Source organism: Cotesia typhae, unplaced genomic scaffold (genome assembly GCF_013202065.1).
Source record: "Cotesia typhae breed Kobodo isofemale line unplaced genomic scaffold, CoteBio_Ctyphae contig_11, whole genome shotgun sequence".
NCBI lineage: Eukaryota > Metazoa > Arthropoda > Insecta > Hymenoptera > Braconidae > Cotesia > Cotesia typhae.
The window spans coordinates 4913645-4927077 of NW_027423711.1; the positions used below are offsets into that span (position 1 = coordinate 4913645).

The following is a 13433-nucleotide window of genomic DNA, read 5'->3' on the forward strand; positions in this document are numbered from 1 at the left end:
TCCGCTGTATTAAAGCCCCGTGCTTTCTTTGTACGACTCACTGCATGTATGTAAAATGTTTTATACACACACGGTATATATATATATATATATATATATATATATATATATATATATATATATATATGTCCAAAGGACGAATAGAAGGATGTAATAGTGTTTTACGTTGCTGTCCTACACGTATGAACCGCACGAACGTTAACCGTCAACTGCGAGGGTCGACGATTCATTGCTCACCGGTCCTACTATATACGCCCCCACTGATGTCTGCTCCAATACTATACGACAACATCACCATCAACATCAACATCAACAATAGAACCAGCAACAACAACAATCTACCATCGCTGCCAATAAATAGGAGCCTCCAGTTTCTGTTTTGTTCAATGAATGGAATCGGTGAATTGCCCAGACAGAAAAAAAGTATATAAAATTTTATCCACTTTGCTTTTTAAAGGAACGATAGATCGTGGCTGCGTTTCGAGTTAGTTTGCTCTGGTGAGTTTAATTATGAACAAAAGGCTGAAGTTCAAGTAGATTTTTGCTGGAAACTTCAAGAGTTGTGGAAATAAATTCAGTAGCAACATTTTATAAAATAAAAATCTGACCAAAATCAATAACTTCTCTTTAGTGGAAAATTTTTAATTTTTTTAGAGAGAAGTTAAAAAGAAAAATTCTTAAACTAAAAAAATTATTTTGAAGAATTTTTTAGAATTGATTTTTAAAAAAAAAAAATTACTAATTTAAAAATTTATTGTCTTGATTTAATAAACCCTTCAATAAATTTTTTTCTATGTCATTTTAGGCAATTTTTGGCCGAGAAAAAAATGATTTAATAATTATTCAATTAAAAATTTATTAAAAAAAAATAAATTTTTTTAAATTAAAAAAATTTTTGTATTGTTGTTATTTTTATAAACCGACCGATTTGGCTTATCTTCAAACCTGACCTGGAGAATCGTCCAAAGAATAACTAAGTTGAGTTTCATTGGGGTCTGACAAGAATTCCAGATACTATTGCCCCAGACAAGCCGAGTTATATCGTATAAATAAATAAAGTAAAAAATATTTTTTAAATCATGAAGAAAATTTTTTTTAAATATTTTTTGTGGTAATTTATCTTTCAAATAAGTCCAAAAATTGAACCGACGTGACTTATTTGAATTATTGAACTTTAATTAATTAATGTAAGACCCCGAAGTCTAAAAATAAATAAAAATAGAATTGCATGATTGAAAAATGGATAATTAAATGGAAGACTAAAGTTAATTAAATATAAATATATATTTGTGATTGTCCCTTTGGAGAGAAAAGAACAGCAGAAGGATGAGTCGCGGGACCTGAATCCGAACGAGACATGATAGCGTGGGAGGATTATCTCAAGTGGATTACCCTTTGCATATAAGCAGATCCACCTGGGAATTTAAAAACTAAACGAGAATACTTCAATAACAGTGTCCTGGGGATTATTATTGCTATTCCGTAGTATGTTGTATGACTCGGGAGTCGGGACAAATGCAATTTGTGATAAAATTAAATGTGTATCCTCATCCCGGAGTTTGTCGACGACAAAACTTTAATGCAGGTAATACCGATGTAAATCATTATTATTGTTATTATTATTACTATGAAATGGTGACTATTGTTATTGTTTTAGAGATATTGATTCGATTGAATGACCTGCCGTGACCCGAGTATATAACTCACAGCCCAACTTGGAATTGTTGGTAATCTTGGTCTTGTTCGTGCTAAACGAGTTTACCTCTTGTTACTTTTACTAGTCGGTCTAGTGTCCTCCACACATGTGTGCCTCTAATGTATTGCGGCATCCGTGAGCTTTCAAGCTTTACTAATCGTTGAGAACTGCTGCACAGTATTTTGTAACGCAAGCTCGAGCTTCGAGTTTTAACCGAGCATAAGTTGTTCGGGCTCTAACTCAATTATTTAGAAAAAAAAAAACCTCTGCTCGTTTAATCGTTTAATTTGTTTAGCCATTACATAAATACTTATTTTTTTTTTTTTTTTTTTTTTTTGAGCGAAGGATAAAATATAAAATGTAAAAAAAGAAGAAATTGCAGATTTTTTAAATTGATTTTAGATAACAAAAATAAATACTATTCTAGTACTTAGGGATGATGGACGTGGAAGTTGATGTTAACATTCATGGGACAGTTGGCAGTTGGTAGTTTCATTTGTACGATATGAGAGCTTGTGAATAAAAGCCAACTGTCCGCTCGCAAATTTATGGGTTGGATGGAAGGGTTAACATCATACAGACTTTTGTGCATAACTTTACTGCTGAATTGTTGAAGTTATTTTTTGGAAGTTAGAAAGTTGATAAGAAGCCTGTGTTTCGGTAGTTTGAAAATTACCATGTTTATTAATGTATGAAATAAGTAAAATTTATGCAAATTTGGGAGTGCTCGTTTGTGGAAATTAAAGATGGTAATGCGGTACTTGTTAGGTAAATTTAGATAAACTGTTTACGTGTTTTTAGGGATTAAAAAATTTGGAATATGGAAATTATGGAAGTTGATTTGTTGGTTCATTTTTAGGGGTTGTGTACGCACCGAGATCGAAAAATCAAGGGATTTTTTTGATTGATTAATGTAAAATTTAATTAATTAAATTGTTAAATTTATAACAACTCCAAAATAAATTTTATTTGTCATTTAAAAATCTAGTAATTGTTAATTGGATAATTTAAATGATCAGAAAATATTTTTCTCTATTTTCAAAGCCGAAAAAAAAATTTCCAATTTTTCCGGCGGTAGGAAAAAACATTGGGAATATTAGTCTAGATAAACTCAGCATTTAAAAAGGTTCAACGAGCATTATATTGATATATAGTACTATTTCTATTTCAGTATCGATTCCATCAGCTCTTGTAATCGCGATCCCTCGTTAAGAACGCTTTTAATCCCAAGTAATACCTCCAGCGATTATTTCCGTTTCACTCGACACACATCATCAAGCCCTACAAAACAAAAACAATGCTAGTGTCTGTTCTGTTTATTGTCCATCGGCAGTCTAGCTCCAGCTCTACTCCTACTCCTACCCGAAGTCTTTATTCTCTAGAAATCATGAACTCGCGTCAGCTGTGTCCTAGCAGCTGCAAAGGGTTCGCATGTTGCCCATTAAATACCTAAACTGAGTAATTATCCCACAAATCACCTGCTGAAGGTTTATTTCATCGCTTAACGCACGTCTATACCCTACTATGTAATACAGAATGTCAAATACTCAGTATTCTCTGCAGGCTATATAAAATATATATATATATATATATATATATATATATATATATATATATATATATATATATATATATATATATATATATATATATATATATATAAATATATATATATATATATATATATAGTCGGCGCTATTTGCTACTCGCTATTGAATGTCTGGAAGATTTCATTTACTGAGTGACATTCAATGATCTATACGAAATCCGATTGCTCATTAGCATCAAATGCTTCTTGAATGCTCGAATCAAGATATTGTATCCGATAGAGCTATTCCGATAATTTCCAATTGCTATAAGCCTTTCAAACTTCAAACTCTTTTTTTCAATTCAACATCTTTTTCAACAATCCAGACTCACTTAAACATTTTGACATTTAATTAGTTCAAGTTCTCTTTATCAATATCCTCATTCATTTTTTTTTTTGTTAATTTTAATTTATTATTATTGTTATTATTTTTAATTAAATATTTATTAATGTCATCTTCCATTTTTTTACAAATAATAATAATAAATATTTTTTTTTATAAAAAATTAAAAAATAATTTTTATATTTAAATTGATAAATTTTTCTACTAAGTTACTTGAATTATTTTTAAAAAATGCCAAGCCCTTCGATAAATCCCCAAAAATTTCGATAATTTAAAACCCATTACAGGAATCTACTCAAAAAGCAAATGAAATTGACGTAAAACTTTTCCGATTCCTGAAAGTTGCGTTTAATTCAATTTATTACTCACGTAAATTGTTGGGAAAAATAAAATTAACCGTCTTGCCAGCAGGAAGCCCTGGGGCTGGCAGTTTTGATCGATAATTTTTCTACGGATAAAAATAAACAGCATCACGCTAATGGATTTGATGTAAATCATGTAAAAAAATTGAGTTGCCGGAATAAATGAGATCAGAGCGATGGAAGAAGGAACTGAGGCTTTAAGAAAAGCTATAGAATCAACTTAACTCTCGATAAGTGAATTCAATTCTCCTATATACTTAAATACAAACACTAGGAACTCAATCTAAAAGAAAGTTCGATTAAAATAATTTAACTGAGATAAAGAGCACATACCTTATGATGCGAAGGATGCCCTGAGTGATGAGATCCGTGATTACCAGAAGGGATAGCAGCCAGGTCCTCAATGGTGAGCTCTGCCAGGGCGTCGCTTCCGCCACTGCAGCCTCCTAGAAGACCGACTCCGACTCCAACTCCGTCGCACCCGATTGATGATCCATCCCGAGTTATGTTTGACGTCGGATGCCTGCTTTTTTGCACCCTCCTCGTGCTCACGAGCTCCTTTACTCCCGATAGCTCCCGCCTGGACCCGCTCACGTACCTGGAATTAGATTTATACATCAGATTTATTTACAAACAGCCTTAGTTAGTAGTCTAGCTGATGATCATCATCACAAACAAGATACACGCTCGCTAATTAATGCTTTAGCTTGTTAACATATAACCACGTGTCGCGCTAATTAGTTTTTGCTTTTCTTCAGCAGTCTCTTGCTGTGTCTTCTATTTTTTTTTTTTTTATAAATGTTCAAGAATTTTTCTCTTCTAATTTTTTTTTCAGTGTATAAGAATTAATCTAAATCCAAATAAATTTTGGAGTTTACATTTTTCCTTGAAGATTAACAATTGGATTAAATTAAGTGTTAAGAAACTCGGGTGTTGATCTGTCGATTTATAATCTCAATGATTATGTCGCTCATAAAAGCTAATATGAATGCCCGGAGCGCTGGGTAATGCCAATTTGCAACGCCGATGGCTTTTATGTTTAGACTTACTGTCAGCAATTCAAAAGCCAGGACAACGGACTATCGAGGGTGACTCTAATTTCTTTCTCTCCATCTCGGGTGTCTTCTCTTCTCAGTCACTATCACAAAGAAAGCGAGCAAAGTTCCGCTGTTTAGAGCGTGGAAGATTACCCAAATTAAATTCCGCCAAACTTTTGGATAAATATACTCTTTCAGTCAGCTTTTATTATTCTTTATCTAAAACAACTATTGTTTAAATTATCATTTTTATCATGACAATTCACCAGCTTTTTAACGAGCGCTCTTTCACGAGATTTATCTAGCGTTTTATTTTCTTTGTTTGATATTCATCGTCACGGAGGTTGAAAAAAAATTATTAAAAGAAAATATTCAATGTTTGAAGAGAATATTGGAGAAAATTTTTTATGTGTATTTAATAATTTTTCTTAGTTTAATAAATAAATAATTTTTTAATATTTTTTAGTTCTAATTTAATAATTTAAAAAAAAATCAATAGATTTTTGATAATTTTTTTAAATATTTAAATTTATGCTTAAAAAAATATTTTATTAAATTTTTCTCGGTAAGTTTTTTTGAATAATTAAAAAAAAAAAAAAAAAAATTAATTTCTTCTCAATTAAAAATGACAAAATTCTAACCTCAAATTTTTGACAGCTAAAACCGGTGAAAAATTGTACAAAAAATTACTCTAAAAAAGAAAAAAATAAAATTAAAAAATCGTAATAATAATTATTATTATTGTTATTAAAAAAAAAAGTACCTTTGATTTTTGAACTAGAGTTTAACAAGATTTTCAAACTCGAATGCCTCGCCTAATCATTTATCAAGCATCACTGGGCACTACATTGTCAACACAAGCATGGAAGCATGAACGAAATCACCTGATGGGACATTCACTGAATTTAATTGTCTTGTTGACAGTGAGTACCGAAATATAAACAATAAACAGACAGTAGTACAAAATTTGACTCGCAGTAAAGATCTTTGTAAGGCGATAACGAACGAAGATACGTTTGAAGCAAACTAGAGCCAGCTCTCTGTCAGACACAACCTTCCGCCCTGACAGTCTATTAGATCCTGACGCGCCCCCACTGTCACCGAGAAAACCACCCCTACCTCTACCCTCTGGCCTCTCCGAGACTGGGTAACAGCCCGCGAGATCGCACCACCGGAAATGCCCGTGGCATTGATCGTCCTCACTCCACGCCGGTAGAGTCAGGCACCTCTCGCGCATGCGCAGTTTTAAAAACATCAAATCATCCCTGATAGCCACCTTACCTATAACTTACTGTCAATCTACGTCCGCAATTTGAAGCAAACTTGACGGAAAGAGTTGGCAAAGCGAGCGATTACCTATTAGTTACCTATAACTTACTCTGCAAATAGACGTCAAAACTTGCTCTACAAGTATTTCCTTCAAATTGTAGTAAAGTTGAAAGGAAATTTAACTACAAGTTTGATTGTTAACTTGTATTCAAGTTGCGGCCGTAGATTTCTGTCAATTTGCTTACAACTGTTGTTGAGTGAAGAATTACCGCCAACTTGATGTATAACTTAACCGTAACTGCTGGGAGTCAACACTTACTGAGAAAGCGCTGGCTATCAGGGATCCCTTGTGCGATTCGAAATCCGCGCTCTGGCGCCATCTCTCGGATTAAGCGGGTAATTCATGCGATAAATATTCTTGTTTTGAGATTACCGGTTACGATTATGTTCAACCGCTGTTAAATGACTGTTATTTTTTAACAATTATGGGTTTATTTTATGGAGAGTTATTAAAATGCTAATTTTCTTTATTTTTTTGCGGTAAGTTGGATTAAATGTTGTTATTTTTATTTTTTTTTACGTCAGAAAAATTTTTTAACAAGAAAATTTAAGTGAGATGGTAATAAGAATTTTTATGAGAATTAATTCAGCAGATATTTATAATTTTTTAATAAATTAATTATGGCAAAAATAAATGAGAAAAAAAATTGACATTTAGAAATTTTAAAAAATTATAAATGCAATTTTTTAAAAATAGTTTTTCAGAAAAGATTTATTTGTTAAATAAAATTGAAAAATTATCAAGTGGCTGCTAACTTTAATGTTGTAAAATTTTTTAAAAGACTAATTTAATTATTTCTTCATAAAAATTATTAATCATCATAAATATGTCTAAATTTTAATGAAAATTAAGTTAGCTGACATTTAAAAATTTTTAGAATTTTTTTTTATTGAAAAAATTATTACAAAAAAATAAAAAAAAAATTTCAATTAAATAAATATTTTTTAAAAGACTCAATTTATATTTTTTTGAAATAGCAAAATGCAAAATTGAAAAAAAAATTTTTTTCTTCTAAAAATTCACTTGTTAAAAAAAAATCTGATCTTTAAATTCAACAAATAAATTCATAAATTAGTCACCGCAGCTCCAAAGAATAAAAAAAAAAAAAAAAAATAAAATCACCAATTTTTGGTAAATATCAATAAAACCAAGTTTTACTCTATTTAGACACTAATAAATCAGTGATTATATTATCATAAGCAAATAACAAGCTAAAATTTAAAATTCAAACATGCATTGAACTTGGTAAACACCAGCATTTATCATAGAAGCATAAAATACGACAATAGGTCGTTACTAGAATGAAGAAATAAATAATTCATAAACAAACTGACACTGACTGATGGGAATAAATAAAGCGAGTGTTATCAGTGGGCAAACTGGCTCATTCGTAACTGAACGTGACGCTGCGTCTTAAGAGTTGTAACTTGTGTATGTATCTGTATTCTTTGTGTCTAGATCTCTGAGTCTACGTCTGTGTTTGCGTCTGATACAGTATCTGATCCGTTCAACTATAACTATAACCAGCCTAGTAGACGGAAAGTAAAGAGAAACGTCGGAGCTGCAAGTTATAACAGAATTGAGGTAGCAGAAACCCAACCAAGTTATTGAGAATGCAGAGCCGAGGACAATGGATGATACTTGACAAAGCAGAACTCAGTTGTATTCCATTTCCCCGCTGACGATTGTTATCGCGACAAACGACGGGGCTTGATAGCTCGATAAAAAGTCAGATGGATGCTGGATGTGGTATGTACCTAACTATTACTATTACGAATAAATTCACCAGATATGAATGATAAATCTCAACAGGACTTTGATTAGTGTCTGGTTCGGCAGTTCGCCAGAGATTTACAAATCGATTGACACCCTATTTTATTTTTATTGTGACACTGAATCGATTATGGGTAATGCGATTGAACTTTCCCCGAGGCACGCAGATACCAGTAGATATTCGCATTGGGGCTTAGGGTCTAGGTCTAAACCTCGGGGTTCAAGGATCCAACTGCCTGTATATTGAATTTCTGTAAACTCCGCTCTATCTTTACTTGTACACTTGGCACATCGAGGACACGCGTGTTTAGCAAGATCGAATTAAGAACAATCTGAGCAGCCTCAGTTCAAATAGGTGGAGAAGAGTTTTGTTCGGAAACAATGCTTCAGGCACTCGGGTTAAGATTAAGTTTCTACGGTACCAGGTACTTGGGATTTAGTTTGAGAAAAAATTTCTGTCAGGGTGATCGATAGGGCAAGAGGCAGTATTGTTATTTTGAAAAATTTTTTTTAAGATATTAAATATGCACTGGAAAAAATTTACGGAGTTAATTTTTTAGTTTCTAGTCTTAAATAAAAATTGTTTTTATTTATTTAAAAATTAATAAATTAATATTTCGAAATTTTTTTAATTAATAAAAAAATTTTTTTTTAATTTCATCAATTTTTTTTTTTATTAAATTATGTTTATAATAAATTTTAAAATTAATTAATTTCATTTAATTGAGCGAATTAATGTTAATAATGTATTATTTTTTATTTTTAATGTTAAGATTTATTAATAAGATTAAAAAAAAAATTTTTATTCAAATAAATTGTTTGTTAATAATTTTCAAATGAAATTTCAGCTAAATAAAAATTTATTTTAATTTAAAATTTAAAATTAAATTATTAATTAAAAAAAAATTCACTCCTGATTTTTTAAAGTGTATTTTGTATTGAAAAAATTTCAATGTAAAATTATATTAACTCTAGAAGCTGAAGTAAAATTTATTGAAAGCGAAGAGATAAAACAAAATAAATAATTGAGTAATTCGGTAGTGTAGGAATTTCCTTGCACCGTTAATTAATTAACCGTCACCGGGTGTGCATGTGTGCTGGCTCGGTTTACTTGATTTTATCGAATTAATCCGAATGAAGGCCGACAGCGAGAGTAATTCACTGGTGTAAGTGTTTTGTGAGTAGAATTTAGGATCGTTGTATGTGTTATATGTTTTATATATAACAGCCCGGAGAGTTACTTCTGTACTTGAAGTTGCAGACCGAGTTTTGCACATGTGGCGAAATTAGCATCGGAAATTTTGGCTAATTAAACCCCGTTAGTAGCAGAGTCAGTGGAAAATGCGGTACATTGTGTTGGATATTTTGGCGGTGAGGAAGAGTTTTATGGGCGAGGCAAACGCCAGAGACAAGTTTGAGAGTAAGAAGGAAGAGGGCAAAGTGAAGTAGAAGAGAAAAGGCGGAGTGTGCCAAGAAGGAGAAGAGTTTGATGATTTATGTCACACGACATAATTGCACGGCTCTGACATTTCAATAGACGTGTGAGACATTTGATTATAAATATCATGGGAATTAATTTTGATATTTGATGGCTATATTTGTTAACGTCTTTATTTATGATTAAATTATTTAAAAAAAAAAAAAAAAAAAAAATGCACTCATCGCGTTTTATAATTTCTACAAGTAAAATTTTTTTTTTTTTTTTTTTTTTTTTATTGCTAAAATTTATAAAATGTCTCTTAATTTAATGACCATAATAATAATTTGTAAATAATTTCAATTTAAATTAATTATTAATTAAGTAATTAAAAAATAAATTTAATGAATTATTATTCAAAAGTTTTTGAAATTTACAATTATGAAATTGAAGAAATAGAAAATTTAATTATTGAAAATTAAATAATTTTTTTTTGCTAAAAAAATGAAAAAAAAAAAAAAATTGATTTTCAAAAAATTTCAAGTGCGAGCAACCCTTAAGTTTAAAATTTTCTCGATAATTAAAATGTATTGAATGAAAATAATTATCGGTAAATTTATCCGAACGTGGGTAACTTTCAGAGCCCTGTAATTAAAGTAATGTGTTTGTAATTATTAAATAAAATAGTCCTATAACAGTATTTGCGGTCGCCAACGAGTCCGGGAATGATTAAATACCCCGACGAGTAATTAAATAATTTGCGGTTGAGCAATTGAGTATTTTTGGGCGGAGATTTTTAAGCTGACGCAGACTGATTGAATAAAAATCGTAATGGATTCAATGGAGTTATCGGCAATCTCGGAGGAATTTATACGGAAAAGCTTGAGGAGGATGAGAAAGGAGGAAAATAGTAAAAGAGAGATCGAAGTAACTTATCTCGGGATTTTACTGCCCGAGGAACAATAAATTATTGGGTTGGGATTCTCATCAGCATCAGGCATGACAAAAGATCCCGCTTACCTATCATGATCGTGACCATAAGACGGATTGATCCTCCGAGAATAGAGTGATGCGCCACCTTCAGACATGTACCCGTCGCATAAATCCGATACCGTGCGGTTCGCTATGTTCACTGCCCCTCTGAGCACCTCTCCGTCGCTCAAGTATCCTGAGGCAATGTCAATGTCGGAGTAATCTTGCGCAACGTGATGATGAGACGATGAGTGGAGGATTGTGTACTGCCGGCCGGTCGTACGGCTCGGAAGAGTTTGGAGACATCGAGCACCTGGTGTGTACCCTCTCAGCAACGGCTGCATCGGTTTCACGGTCATTTCCGTGTCGTCATCTACTACATTACCACCACAGCTATCCGATAACACCTACATTTTAAATATTATTTGTTTTTATTATTATTCTTTATAATACTTAGCTTTATTTTAATTATTTTGTATATTTTATACAAAGATGTTTTATGAATAATCGGATAATTTTATTTATTTAAGAAATTAATTTTATATAATGCCAATAATTATAATGATTTTTTATATTTTAACTTATATAATTTTAGAACCTTTGAAAAATTAATTTAATAAAAAATATGACAGAAAAAAATTATTTAAAATTGCTCCAAAAATTCAAAATAAAAAATTTTCTATAAAAAAAAAATAATAAAGATATAAATTTTACTAAATTTAACTATAAAAACACATTTTATAGAAAAAAAAAAAAAAATACCCAACAAATTTTTTTTTACTGTCTTAATTATTATGCAATAAAAAAAAATTACAATTAATCAAAAGAATAAATTTTGAGCATAAAAATTATTAAAAAAAAATTTAATCATCTCAAATTAAAAATAAAAATTAACTTAAACTATAAAAGAATTTTTTTTTTTTGTATTAAATCGAATCACTTTCCTTATTAACGTAAAAATTAATCAGACTAATTAATTTAATTAAATAAATAAATTATTTAATAGTTAAATTAAATTAATCCAAGTCGTTAAAAAAATTAAATAATTAAAAAACCATCCGTTTATTCATAAAACAACTTAATCTTCCTTAAAATTTGTTTAGCAAACGCTTACCGGTTTGCTCACCTTTTCCATCTGCTCAAAATTCGTATCAATTTTCCTGTTGGGAATAGTTTTAATATCACTTCCGCTCTCGCTGCTAGGTCTGTAGATAACACTGCTATCACTGCTATTACTCTGCCCGGTGCTATTGGAGTTACTGTGCGAGCTCTCGGACATCAAATCCGAGATACTGGGCATCGGCGAGACCATGGCCACGGTATTAGGGTCCAATTTCCTGAGTACCGAATCGGGCTTCATCTTCATCGTAGTCGGGATCGCAGGAACCGGTTCCTTCGGGGGCTTGGTGGTTCCTTTCACCAGCGCCATCGGTTTAGGAATACTCGAACCCGGACTCAGCCCCGGTGCAGTCTGCCCGTTTCCAGAGTTCGGAAACGGGCTAATTTTCTGTGAATTATTTTCCGCAGAAGTTTTATTAATATTCGAAATGCCATTGACATTCCCAGAAGACTCATTGCCGTAATTTTCTTCGCCTTTGTGATTATCGATAACGCAGGTGTCCAAATTATCGACCTCAGTCTGTTTATTACCGTCCATATTGTTTGTATTACCGTCAAAATTTTTATCCAAGCATTTTTCTTCCGAGAAATTTGAATTTGCGTAATTCATGCTCATAGTTTTTTCCAGTTCGCTGTCCCGGACCGGAGAAGTTCCAATGACTCCATTGCAAGTCGGGAATCCTTTTCCAGAGTCTTTGTTCAGTCCATTAACCGGGACCTTCATTGGCGGGGAATTAATCTTGCTCGGCAGTTCCATTTTCGGCCTTTGAATAGCCTTCTGGTCAACTTTGCTGGATATTTTCCCTCCAATCTCCTGGATAGTCTTTTGGTTTTGGTTTTGATTTTGATTTTGATTCTGATGCCCAGGAGGAATCAAAGCAGAATTAAACTTCTGAGGAACTATTTGCTGCTTCAGCGGCTCTAAATTATTCGGCCGCTTTTCCTTCTCTAGCGGAATCTTGGCATTAGAATTGGAATTGCCGATGCTGGTGTGAATGTTTGCAATTTTAATCGCGGACTTGGCATCTTCCAGCGGCGGATAGCTCAATTTATCCGAACCCTTCCTCACAATCTTGCTCTGAGCTTTGGTTGTTTGGTCTTTCCGCCCAGATTTGGGGCTGGATTGCTTCGCAGATTGCTTGGACTGCAACTTGGACTTCAAAGTTTTGGTCTTCGGGGACTCGACCAGGTTCCGGCTCTGGTCGCAGAGCGAGGTCGAGCTGTCGGAGTGCTCGGAGCGCGCGGAAGAAAACCCGGAGGAGCTGGAAGTGCGCTTGGAGACTCCTGAAGAAGCTTTGCCCTTTTCTTGGCTCTTGTCTTTGTTGTTGAAGAGCTTGAACTTGTCTAGCACCGAGTTTTTATTTTGAGTCGGTGCGGGAGGAGGCGACGCGTACGGAGAAGGCTGTGGAGCCCGCAGAACGCTCGGTCGACCCACTGTTGATGCTCGGGGGCTGAAATGGTTTTGTTTTTTATTTATTATTAAATTTGATTTTTTTTTTTTTTGGTTGTGTTGGGGGTAATTGCTTGTAATGGGGAATTTTGTTGGAGTAAAATTACCTCGGTGTGGTGGCTGTGGGCTGCCGATTTGTGTTTTGAGTCCGCGGTTGTGGGATAAAGGACAATCCTTGTGGTGGCTGCTGACTTGGACTCGTACTGCGCGAACTACTGGCACTCGCGATTCCACCATTACCGTGTTTCAAGCCACCTGTAATTATTGAATTAATTAGTGGAGATTTAAACCTGTTTATTTTATTATATTATATAAAATATAATAATTATAAATATTTCAAAATTAT

The 13433-nt window shown here is 32.7% G+C and overlaps 1 protein-coding gene across 4 annotated transcripts in view; it reads right to left on the reverse strand.

Annotated features, from left to right (window-relative positions):
• The window catches only part of Sick (sickie), a 109107-nt gene that overhangs the window by 30188 nt on the left and 65486 nt on the right, over window positions 1–13433 (reverse strand). For 3 of the 4 annotated variants that reach the window (XM_074245114.1, XM_074245098.1, XM_074245124.1), the window contains 4 exons: window positions 13195–13342; window positions 11633–13088; window positions 10567–10925; window positions 4323–4587 (listed from right to left, as the gene is read on the reverse strand). In XM_074245114.1, coding sequence (XP_074101215.1) covers window positions 4323–4587; window positions 10567–10925; window positions 11633–13088; window positions 13195–13342 — 2228 coding nt within the window. The remainder of the gene's footprint in view (window positions 1–4322; window positions 4588–10566; window positions 10926–11632; window positions 13089–13194; window positions 13343–13433) is intronic. The other variant, XM_074245104.1, reaches the window with a different exon arrangement.